The 12,786-nt window shown below is 36.4% G+C and overlaps 1 protein-coding gene across 1 annotated transcript; it reads right to left on the minus strand.

The window, feature by feature from the left end:
• Positions 1–9,031: 9,031 nt before the first annotated feature.
• Positions 9,032–11,506, minus strand: LOC126831754 (chymotrypsin-like serine proteinase). Its single transcript, XM_050562409.2, has 6 exons — positions 11,448–11,506; positions 11,141–11,321; positions 10,848–10,938; positions 10,412–10,583; positions 9,982–10,130; positions 9,032–9,233 (listed from the first exon to the last, which is right to left on the minus strand). Exons 1-6 carry the CDS (start codon positions 11,479–11,481, stop codon positions 9,096–9,098), a joined length of 765 nt encoding a protein of 254 aa, XP_050418366.1. The 5' UTR covers positions 11,482–11,506; the 3' UTR covers positions 9,032–9,095.
• Between the last annotated feature and the right edge of the window lie 1,280 nt (positions 11,507–12,786).

Genomic DNA, 12,786 nt, shown 5'->3' on the forward strand with positions numbered 1-12,786 from the left:
TACGCCGTAATTATGAACGTCCGAATCAATTTTGATAAAAACAAGGCTTGATTTACTTCATTGTCAATATTTGCTGATAAATGAATGTTGTTTCAGTAGATTGGACTGCGTATGTGTAATAAGTACTAATAGTATAAAATTAACTTTTTTTTAAGATGGTACATGCATTAATAAAGAAATTGAGTTTGCCACTTGGAACTAAAGGCATCCAATTGTAGCTAAAAACAAGCACATCAGTATATCTCAGCGTTTTTAGTTACGTTCTCGTACCTAAATAAATACTAGACTGCAATAACCAGATGTTAAGAGATTCCCATTCGATTGAGACTTCTGGCGCATTATGCCGAACATAACTGATTAGAAATTACAGTAAAAACAAACGATTGAATGTAAATCAGTGTATATATATTTATAATACATTATTATTATATGCTTGCGACTCATACGAGTCAATTTGTAGGTCCCAGATATTAGCGATTTAGCTTTTATAATGTATCCAGGCGACAGTCAGTTAATTATAGTCAATAAATATACGCCTTTGTAACACCAAGTATTGCTCAAATATTGTACTTTCCCCGCGTCAGCCATTCAATTGGACGCTGCATACATTTTGTAGCCTATTTGCATTGATGTCTCGCGAAGTGTTGTAGAGGGAATAAAAAAAAAAGTGAAGGCAACTATGCACGATCACAATAACATTATCCTTTTTAATCATGCAGTCTACGTGGGACATAGTTACAACCCACGTTTTCAACACATTTGATAAATTCATTCATTAGAAGCATGTCCCGTCATCACCAGTCTAAAGAGGTATAAATACACGCCGCTGTTTTACAAGATTACCGGTATTAAACAATATGTATCATCGTTGTGAGAAGTTCACTTGTTCTACATTTTAAACATTTACAAAAGACACCGGTGGGATATAAATACTATGCGCTGATCATCGATTCACCTTTTTCCTATTTCCCCGGAGATCAAGTCTTCGTCAGAATCGAATATAAGTTTAACATGTTTTGTTTTATAAATGTCGGCTCCATTGTGATCAGACTAACTTTTATTATAAGAATAAAACCATTAATAAATATTGCACAAGGACTACGGAGACCATAACCAAGCATCTTTATTTAAGTACAAGACCTATATTAAATTTTCCTCAATATAACAGTGAAATGGTGGTTTAGCACAGGCAGGCGTCTTTATTCAAGTGCGCAGATTAATTTTATTATGACAACAAGATCTACATTGCAGGAGCTAAACCTCTATTCGTGAGAACCTAAAATCCATAATATGAATTGTAATTTTTAATCCGATATGTTCGGAGAAATACATTAGCAGTTCAAGCTGAATGGAAGTCGTTTGTGACTGACTTGTTTTATATGGTTTTCCTCGACCATCAAGGCGCTTCATTATCATAGAGACGTCCCTCACTGATATTGAAATGTTGGTTGTCTGAAACATTGGATATGGGAACAAGATCTATACTAAATTGTGTACAATATTATGACATCGTGACATGGGGTTTCAAATATAACAAATAAACAGACCTGTCTTTATTTAAACATACATTATGCAAAGGTTAAATCTGTCTATTGCAGATCTTTCTATATGCCTGGAATGTTATATCAACTATTAATTTGACGTTTATTAACAAACCAAGACCATAATCAACTTTCGATGGCGTCGAGATTTTAACTAGATTAGAACGGTTCGCCATTTAAAACTTTAATTAAAAAACGGGAAAGCGAGGATAAGTCTCGAATATACGAGTACCCTGGTTATGCACACATCTAGTCAAAACTACAAACAGTGACAACTTGGCTCAGAATGAAGTAATTTGAATGAAATTTTCATTATCTATTTTTGAGATAGTATAGCAAGAATGGTCAGCTCATTATCTAAATTTTACATAATGTATCGTTAAGTGATTGCTAAATGGCATTTATTATGACTCTCTTTAAAATTAAAATCAAACTCTGATCGAAAAACTGTAAATAGAATTATTAACACATATATAAGCGAATATTTAATGAATTAAGTGAATAGAAGACATGTCTTTAAATGGCATTTTAAATATACCCTCTCGTACTATCAGCACATGATATTTCTTCGGTTTCTTGTGAATTTTCCGGTAGTTCTAATTTTTACAATAGAATAAAAAAAAAAAAAAAATACGCGGGGAATAAAGGAATCCCGACCATCATGTCACATTATTCCTATTTTTTGACATTCGCCGTTTTGGGAGAATCACAGACACCCGTGTTTTAACCTTTCCATATGAAAACTAGACAACGCTGCTAATACATATGACATTTCCAGAAAGAGGGCTGGAAATTGTTCTTTAGGCATTAACTGAGACGATTATAACTTTTATCGACAGAATGGGTTATCCTTAATGCGTATAAAAGCAAAAAGTGAAGGTGCGCCATGCATTAAGTAGAAAGTAATGAATACTAGATGAGATGGCGATAACTTACGTTAGGGCTTTTAAAAACATTTGGACCAATTTGCTTTTTGACAAGACTAATTTTATTGAGAATAGTCCAAAGTCTTTTAGTTTGTTTGAGCTTTAAAATAAGCAAGTGAAATATTAGGCATTAATGTATCGCGTATATATTTAACGGTTGTTTTGCCGTATTTGTTTTCTTTCGTTGTTTTAGTAATTTCGGCGTGTCTAGGCGTATTAAATCTTGGCTAGTAGCCGTTCAAAGGTCACAGAACAAGACCATCAGTATAAGTAAGTAAGTAGTATAACCCTACCTTATTCCGGTCGAGTGATCGTAAATACGTCATGACCCGATGGTACAATAAAATATTTTCTCCAGACTATTAATTGTGTTTGAGACCCCAGCCAGATTAAGATTCCCAATTATTTGTTTTAAAGAGTATGCCGAGGTGTGACTTGAATTCTCACCTGTTATCTGTTGGCTCGGTTTATATGTAGTTGACGAAGCAGCGATGGTGTACGGTGATGTTGATGTTTGTGGTGAAACATTTGGGTGTTCTGGCATCATATTAACACAAGCTTTAATTGGAGCCCCGGTACCAAAGGAGTAAACTCCACAAACTGCTCCCACTAAAACCAAACATTTGATAAGACTGGAATCCATTTTTTAATCCTGTGCTGTGATGCTCTTCCCTTTGTATCTTTCCATACAAATGATTGAGTGTATGAACGTCTAGAAGTTCACCCGGGGTTAATTTGTACACGTCACACTGGTTAATATAGTGTGGTTGATTTACAATTTGTATTTGCTGTATCATCTTTGTTTGACAATCCTCTCACTGGCTGTAAAGCTGTTAACCAATCGGTGAAAATATACTGCTGTGATGTCATGATTAGTAGGATTTTTCGTCAGCCGTAATATCCGACACTCTTAATACATTTGTAATTTACCAAAAGGCGTGGGTCTATTACATTTTAATTTGGACATTAATTATGAACTTAGAAATGTTTAAATACAAGTCTAAATAGGCTGGGGAACAATTGATTGTATGTCATATGATGAATAATGTGGCGAACCTACAATTGTGTATTTTCAAGGGCATTTTGTGCGTTTGAAAATTAATTTATCAATTGCCATACGCACCTCGTTTGCTTCTCTCATACGCAGTAGTATCACAGGGCCGTTAGATAATGAACCTTTTACTTTACCAATATTTATTAGGAACGTACTCGCATGCAGAGGAATACTGGGATTTACGCGAGCCCTATGATTAAGGTGCATCGTATCCACCCCCATTTTTCATATTCTTCCACCGATTCATTTGTAGATATCTGACCATTAGTTACACTAATAATAACTGACCCTAAATATAAGCTGAATCTGATAACATTTATGTGGGCACCGACAGCTTGAAATTTACCCCAAAGCACGAAAAATAACGTAAATGCTGGAAAATACATTTTGAGTTAATATAAACTAAACTAATTGGATTTTGGCTAAAATGTATCGTTATTGATAAAGAACAACAAATTATGTACATACAGCAACATCTCTAGACTCAGCTGTGGGTAGTTTTCGCTTTTCGTTTCGACTAATAACAGAACAGAAAGTTCACAGTCAAAATGACAAAATTGTTATTTCACTTATTTGTGGGCAGTTTCTACGGGTTCATACTCCCTCTGTCGGTAATCTGCACTCAATTTTACAGCACGTTCTGTAACATCTTTCACAACATTGACTGAACCAATGTTTGATGTGGCTGACTGATAAGAATCGGATTGCGGCCATTCAACAACAGGTAATGCTAGGAAACTGCCATCTAAATCCGCGATATGAAAGAACTACGAGTCGCATTTAAAGAAGTCTTGACAGTTGTGATGATAGACTGATTTCACTTTGGAAACATGGCTTTCCGTATCAAGAACCAATACAATCTAGTGGTGAATCAACCGGATTTTCTTGTTTCAGACTGGTACCAGATCAGCAGCAAGGTACCAAGGGGTGAATGGCCGAATGGTTAGCACGTGCGTGCTGTATCATAAGACCTGTCATTGATCAACTGGCGTGGTTTCGAATCCCCGGTTGTACGTGACAAGGAGTAGGGTCGCCTGTGCAACCTCGTGGGTTTTCTCCGGGTCCTCCTACTGCTAAAGACCCCTACGCGCAAGCGAATTATTGAAATAAAATTAAAAACCATGTTAGTCCCAAAATGACCTAGTTTGTGTCGAGTGGACGTTAAACCCCATTTCTCTCTCTCTTTCTCTCTTATATAGGCCTTTCTTTACGCTATTAACGCCTATTTTACTGTGTGACATAGTCGATTTAGTACTCTGTGACGATTGTTTCTTTGAAACCTTTCCATGTAGCTACGCAACATTAACTTTATGGATTATGGCCCTTAATTGTACGAAAATCACGTTTTTAGCTTGTGGACACTCTAGAGATCACAATTTTTGTCCGATTTTGGTGAAACTTAAAATACATCTTTATATATTCCAAAGATATGTCCCTTTGGGTATTCGCGCATTACAGACCATAACTTTCTGGATTTTGGCCCCAGATTGTACGAAAAATCGAAGTTTTTTCAGCTTGTTCTGTATCCATCTCTTGGAAATGTGGGAGTATGTTGCCTGGCAACCACTGGTAATTATTATTACAAACTTTTTTAGAATTTAGAAACTTTACCAACTTTTGACATTTTTAGAGACGAAACCTGCGCTACGGAATGAAATTAGCAACTACTATTTATGAGAATTAAACATGTATATCAAATAATGTGCTTTTATTGAAATTTGAATATTTTTTTCAGAAACTTTACAACTTTCAACATATTTCTTGATGAAACTGTATAAAACATACGTACATATAAGATAAAAAAAGGTGTTTTAATCAAAACATTTTAGAAACTTTAAAAAGTTAGCAGTTAAAATGGAACATGTTAAAACTCGTCCATCGTCAATTTTGTGGAATTCCTGTGAAATCTTCTTAATGTCGCGACTTCGTCTTCTCTTTTGAAGAATACTTTTAATGCGGTATAGTAATTAGGCATTAAGGTTCATACATGTGGACGGCCTTCCACTCTCATGCGGCACACCGTATGAAACTCTATAAAACATACGTACATATAAGATAAAAAAAAGGTGTTTTAATCAAAACATTTTAGAAACTTTAAAAAGTTAGCAGTTCAAATGGAACATGGTAAAACTCGTTCATCGTCAATTTCGTGGAATTCCTGTGAAATCTTCTTAATGTCGCGACTTCGTCTTCTCTTTTGAAGAATACTTTTAATGTGGTATAGTAAGTAGGCATTAAGGTTCATACATGTGGACGGCCTTCCACTCTCATGCGGCACACCCATCTCGTATGAATTCCATCACAGTAGAGTTGCTAGCTAAAAACATAAAACATGAATATTTTTTTCATCAGAAATTTTATCGAGTACAACTGCTGGATTTATTGATGCAACGTTTGGACAATGTATTCTTTTGTCTTTATCAAGCAATTGAATTTTGTTGTTTGATAAGGACAAGAGAACACTTGCCGAAAAGTTGCATCAATCCAGTAGGGTTAATCGTTGGGGTTAGGCCATTGCCCATTGGGGAAAAAATCAAAATCGACTTCCCTTTCTTCAAATTTTTATAACGGTCATATCCAAATATAATAATAAGTCAATGTCGCAAAATCAGTCTCAAAATTGAAATTATCCGTCATTTTCGTAGTTCTTCCCTCGGGTGCAAACTCTAATTTACAAAATTTTCTGGGCTAGCTACGGGCCTGGTGGCTGCAATCTTTATATATAGCCGTGATAATTCTTATTGACGGCTAAAATTGATACATTATTCGAGTATTTGAGCAAGTAAAATTAGGTTCAATTGCAAAATCTACAACACACCATCACAATTTGCATGGAAATAAGTAATTATGTTACAAATAGTGAAGAGTGGAACACTGAAATCATAACTTTATACCGAACAATTTTTTTGTATTTTCGAGTGACGTAAAATCACATGATTCTGGTTCGGCGGCCATTTTAAAATGAACAGAAATTTCGCATAGCAGTTGGATTTTATCAAACCAGCAGCTGCCAGACAGGATACGCCCACATTTTCGAGAGATGGATAGAGAACAATCTAACAAGAAAGTGATTTATCCTACTATCAAGGGCCATAATTCAGGAAATTACAATTCAATATGCGCAAATATCGAAAGGAACTGAGATCTGTGTGTTATAAACTTACATTTCAAGTTTTAACAAAATCGGATAAAAATTGTGACGTCTATAGGGTCCACAACCTTGATATACCGTATTTTTACGCTATTTGAGAACGAACAGCGGCCATTTTGTCTGTCAATTGTGGGTTGATTTTCACGAAATTCGAATTCAGTCGTCCTTAGGGTGTAACAGTCATATAATAATACAGTTTTTTAAATTGGATAAAAATTATGACCTCTATAGGGTCCACAAGCTAAAAACGCGATTTTTCGTACAATCAGGGGCCATAATTCAGGACGTTACGGACCGATATGCGCGAATATCGACAGGAACCGAGATCTTTGGGTTATAAACTTACATTTCAAGTTTCAACAAAATCGGATAAAAATTGTGACCTCTATAGGGTCCACAAGCTAAAAACGTGATTTTTTGTACAAACAGGGGCCATAATCCATGAAGTTTCGATCCGATACATGCCAATATCGAAAGCAGTTGAGATCTTTTGGAGATAAACCTATATTTCAAGTTTCGTCAAAATCGGATAAGAATTGTGACCTCTAGAGTGTCCACAAACAAATTGTGGACGGACGGACAGGGGCGACGGCATAATACGTCCACATGAAAATGTGGGCGTATAATCATATAATTATGCGGTAAGGTTTCAGCTTTATTTCAATGGAAATTGGTTTATTGTTAAGCTATGTACAGTACAGTTAGGGGTCAGTGTACTTGGAAATTAAGGGAGTTGTAGGCCAGTAACCTTTTTGCAGTCAAATGACCTATTTTCAGTATAATTATTATAATTTTTAGCTAGGTAAAAAAAATCTACGATTATGGCCCCTGATTGTACGAAAAATTGCGTGTTTAGCTTCTGGGCCCTCTAGAGCTCACATTTTTTTATTTGGTTTTAAAAAAAATAACATTCATATAATTCACCGTTACACAGTAATTACGGTTAAGTTCGACTGTCGTGAAGATCGAATCGAAACTTCGCGTCAAAATGGTCCGTCCCCTTTACGCGTATAGTTTAGAAGTATAATGTTTTTTTCCGATTTTAACAAAACTTGATATATAGGTTTATATCCAAAGATCTCGGATCCGTTATTGGCATGTATCGGACCGTAACTTCATGGATTATGGCCACCGGTTGTATGAAAAATCATGTTCAGGAAAAACCGGAAGGCCTCGCAAATATCAAGAAGTTTCCGGAAAACGTCATAAACATTTTCGATATGCCATGTTGAAGGCATCATAGTGTTCCTTATTCCCGCCAGGTTTCAACATGATGCATCAAATAGTGACGGACATTAGCCATCTTGGATATAGAAAAAATACCTTAGAAAAGTTTTGATTCTAGGATTCCTTGTTTGTCAAAAGGACCGAATTTATATTTTATAAATAGTTCATATCAGGCCTAGAAAATATGTAGTAACAACAGGAACAAATTCACTATGTTTTAATTATCAAAAAAGTGTTACTTTTGAAGAAGAAATAGAGAGAAAAAACCTAAAATGCATGCTATTGTGAACACTATAAAAACAAACATAATCTAGACATATATTTCCACCGATATCATTATGCAACTGGATTTTGCCGAAGAGTAATTTAAGCACGTGTCTGTATGGCATATTTTCATAGAAAGCTGATTCTCTGATAAAGTGTGCTTTCAAGGATATCATATTAATTAGAATTACGCGAAATACCCAAAATGTCCCAAGTAAACTGTCTGCTCGCTAGCCTGGAGGTTGGGTGTTCGATCCCTGCATTGGCCGAGAAAGTTCATCCAGATGTTCCGACGTGGTTCCCCCTTGTCAGTGATGCAGGACGGAGGGCCTGGCAATGCACGTAAAAGATCACTTGGCAGTTGGAATTCGATATAAGAGTAGGCGATAGTGCCGCTGCCCGGGCAAAATTACCCTCATAGCACACTGTATGGCGTATGCCCGTCTTCATTAGCCCAGCATAGGAGCAGAACAGTAGGACGTTAAACCCCATTTCATTTCATTTCATTTCTAAACACCCGATACTAGTTCGCCATAACACCTACCCCACCCGCCTTCAGAAATGCACCCCGTATGTGGAATCTGAGGGAGAACGGACGAGTGAAGAATGGAAAGCTTTCTAGCATGGGAGACCATATTTTGAATACCAGACTTCAAAGTCATTGAAATTGTTAATTTGCGGACACCTAATTAAGCCAAATCTAGCTGTTCACCTTTTATAGGTAACGACACAATATAATGCACAAAACACCACTCAGAAAACTACAGTATATATAACCCCATAGATTATAAGTAATTATCGTTTGGAATGTATGAAAGGAAAATAGGAATACGTTTAATTTAGCATTTTTGGAAGACGAAAACAAAGATATAGTCTTACAGCTGCATTTATTACATAATTACAACCATAAAGAATTGTAGTTTTCGAGTAAATTAGATGGAATTAATCCAACTAACAAACTGGGATACTCGAGTATAAACACTGGGATAATTTCCACTACAGCCTGAAATACCCCATGATGTAACACCAGCTAACATACCATTACAGATCATAGGTCCACCACTATCTCCCTGTTTAAAAAGAAAAGCTCATATTATATCATACATTGTAGGGGATTGCCTAGAGCTCTAGCTTGCCCGTGACCTCTGGCTTGCCGTCGCGTTTTCGATCTATGGTGTGAGCTTATGTGGTGGTTATGCGATAGAGGGAAATGGGTTTTAAAACGCCAACTCGACACAAACTAAGTCATTCCGTAACTAACTTGTGGTTCAATTTTATTTAAATAATTGGGTTTCGCGTAGGGGTCTCTAGCAGTTGACGGAAGCCGTGGTTGGGCTGGCGACCCTACTCCTCGTCAATTACAAGATGGAAATCGAAACCACGCCATTTGACCCAATGACAGACTTTGTGATCTAAAGCGCACGCGTTAGATCATTCGGCCACCGCCACGGCTTACAGATATGACAGCCTTATAGAATTCGTGGTCTTTCTCCGGGTACTCTCCAATAAGAATGCTCCCTGTGCATGCGATCTATATACAAAAAAATACTTGTCTGCGATATCACCTTTGTTTGAAGCGGTCGTAAAATCCTGCTTACTACATCACATATTGTGAAAAATAAACACAATACTCAGATATAATGGAACACAATGCTATTAGGTGTAAAATATTAACAAACGCTAGACTCAAAACAAAGTATCTAAATCGGAATAAGATATTATGGCCAACTGGATGGACAGCATGTGGGTTCGTTTTCATTTATCTAAATTTAGAGATCCTTCGTATATCTAAAAACATGAATTGTATTTTTCACTCACATTGCAAGCTGATCTTCCTGATTGAAAGACACATATATGCCCAGTGTTAATGGTAGCCCCACTGATACCAGCCCATCTAGTAGAGCACTCCGAATTAGAAATCTTGCCCATCCCTACATATTGTAAGATGTTGGGAAGGCTGCTAGTACCTGTGAAAAGAAAGCAAAGATGTTATTTCAGCAATAATTAAGAGAACATAATATATTGTGATAGTAGTTTTTAAATTTACGATAATTCTCTCAATTTTATCGGAATTGCATTACATTGTTAAATATTTTACTAATTTTCAATAATTTACACACACTAGATATGCCAATATTTCTACTGTATTACCATGCCACATAGATGGACATGCATAATAATATACATTTATGTGTAGTTTTTGTAAAAAATGCGACGAATAGTTCAAATTAAATATTTTATAGCATACCAGAGGTTCTACCCCATCCGCTGATGGTACATGTCTGCCCAACAAAACTTGATCCAGAAGGAGCTAAACCAATGGTGCTTACAGCTGAGCTTCCGGTGTTGGCATTAGATGAAAGTCTCATAACAGAAATATCATTGGGATATCCAGCAGCATTGCCATTGTAGTTGGGATGCTGAAAGAAAGGGTAATATCAACTACTATAATATTACTTATACTGAAGAAGAAGCTGGAGGTGTACTTAAACAACTGCAAATATATCCGAACACTACCGTTACTTTAAGGATGCATATTGCATTACGTAAAACTGGAAATACAGATTCTTGAATTTATTTGAAAATCAATTACCCATAAAGAGCCTATTTAGAATATAGTTAGTTGCTTAGTGTATGTGTGTGAAGATTACCAAATTGTATTCCGAATGTTAAAGTCCACTTACATTTACTATAGAGCTGATGTAGATAGTCTGTTCTGTGCCATCAATATTGTTCAGTCTGTGATTACCAAGAACAACTCTGTAGGATCCAGGACTAGGCAAAAATTCAAAATTCAATATCAGTTCTGTGCAATATTGTGTGTATATCTCTGTTTATAAAATATTTGGGTGTATAAATAATCAGAGTGGAAAATGATTCACCCAATATTTTAGAAATAGGGATCATATCGTAACTAATTTTTAACCTTTTTTATGCAATCTATTTACTGAATATGAATGTAAGTAATGTTTTAAACCTTGTAGCAGTAACACAATGAGCAGCAGTTAAAACTCGGTTGTTAGCAATCAAACTTCCACCACAGATGTGAGCCCAACTGCTACCAGAACTTCTCTGGAGAGAAACTTGCCACGGGAATTGTCCAGCATATGCATCACTTCCCCCAACGATTCTTTGTGATGGTTCACTGGCAACAAGACCTTTAGAGAAAACGAAAAACCGGTGTTTAACTTTTCGTACGAGTTATTTGAAATACAAATTGTTTTACAGTTATACTGATATTTTAATGCCATAACAATCGAATTCTTCATAATTTAATAACTTACCAGCTAAAGCAACGATGCACAACATAAGTTTCATCTTGGATGGATGGTGTTTGAATAGACTGCCAATATTTGATGGAGATTAAAGTTAAATTTCTAACTATATATACAAGTTTTATCTTTCAAGTTGTCGCCTCTTTTTTATTTATGGCACCAATTAAAGTTGTTATGAAATGATAAATATATTTTATATGCACACGCCTTGCAAGAAAATCAACATTACCTTCGATGGGAAATTACAAGATGACAGTCGCTCCTGAAACTCAGATTAAACTGAAGTAGAACTTTCTGTGCATTTCTCATATCGACATTTTTAAGGACTTTTCTGTGAACACGTCAGATAATCGGGTAGACGTCATATACATACTGCAAGTTATTTATGTTGTCCTTTTTTTCCTAGGAGAGTAAACTACTGGGGGTGGGGAGGGAGTAACTAGTCCGCCGCTATAAAAAATACTACAAATATGGGTATCAAAAAAACCCAGCAGGTATGGTGGCTGATTGGTAAAAATGTCGCGCAAAATGTATTATCCTGTTTAAATGCCATCTTCCTTTCAGTATAGTTTGATTATGTACACTGATCATGGTGTTGGCCAAGTACGTTTTCTGGATTTTCAACTCGGTATCTCCCTTTCGGTAGTGCACGACGAAGGGCCTGGCAAAGAACAGTGTCTAGTTGTATAGATGGAGCAAAAACACATGACCCCGTGTACACATTGGCGTGTGCATAAAAGAACCCCTCACAGTTCGAAAAGTGAATGAAATGGGGTTTAACGTTCTGCTGTTCTGCTCCGAGTGGGCTAATAAAGACCGGGGTGCGCTACACAGTGTACTATAAGAGGAACTTAGCCCGGATAGCGGCGCTACCGCCCCCTACTCTTACATTGAATTTAATCAATTCTTGGAAAAATGGTTACATACCATTGTCAGTGTGGATGCGTTTTGTACATACCATTGTCAGGGTTGGTGTATTATATTTCATTGTCGGTCGGGGTTGGTGCTTTATTGTCAGAGTTGGCTACGGGTGTGCATTTACATGTGATCATCAATCGTAAAAATGACAATAATAGATATCCCTAGGAGATTTATCTGAAATGACCCCACTCGCCCCACACACACACAAATACGTCAGGTAACAGAAGGGAGTAGGGGCAACGTCAATTATATCCAACAATATATGTCTTAACAAGCCGGGTTGTAACAGAAAATGTCACCGTAAAATGTCAAACTACTTCACCGCGTCACGTTGTATTAGTGATCGAAAAAAATATTTTTTCACATACTCCTGCCTGATGGTAGTCTAAATTATAGTCTATAGCGTTTTATACAATGGGGAAAATTG

Source organism: Patella vulgata, chromosome 9, assembly GCF_932274485.2.
Source record: "Patella vulgata chromosome 9, xgPatVulg1.2, whole genome shotgun sequence".
Taxonomy (NCBI): Eukaryota; Metazoa; Mollusca; class Gastropoda; family Patellidae; genus Patella; species Patella vulgata.

Excerpts from the sequence above, each read along its gene's own strand:
- LOC126831754 (XM_050562409.2), bottom strand. The coding sequence starts at position 11,481 with ATGAAACTTATGTTGTGCATCGTTGCTTTAGCTG. Across the intron at positions 11,322-11,447 it reads GTGCATCGTTGCTTTAGCTG|GTCTTGTTGCCAGTGAACCA; the intron begins GTAAGTTATTAA and ends TTTTCTCTAAAG. Across the intron at positions 10,584-10,847 it reads ACATCAGCTCTATAGTAAAT|CATCCCAACTACAATGGCAA; the intron begins GTAAGTGGACTT and ends CCTTTCTTTCAG.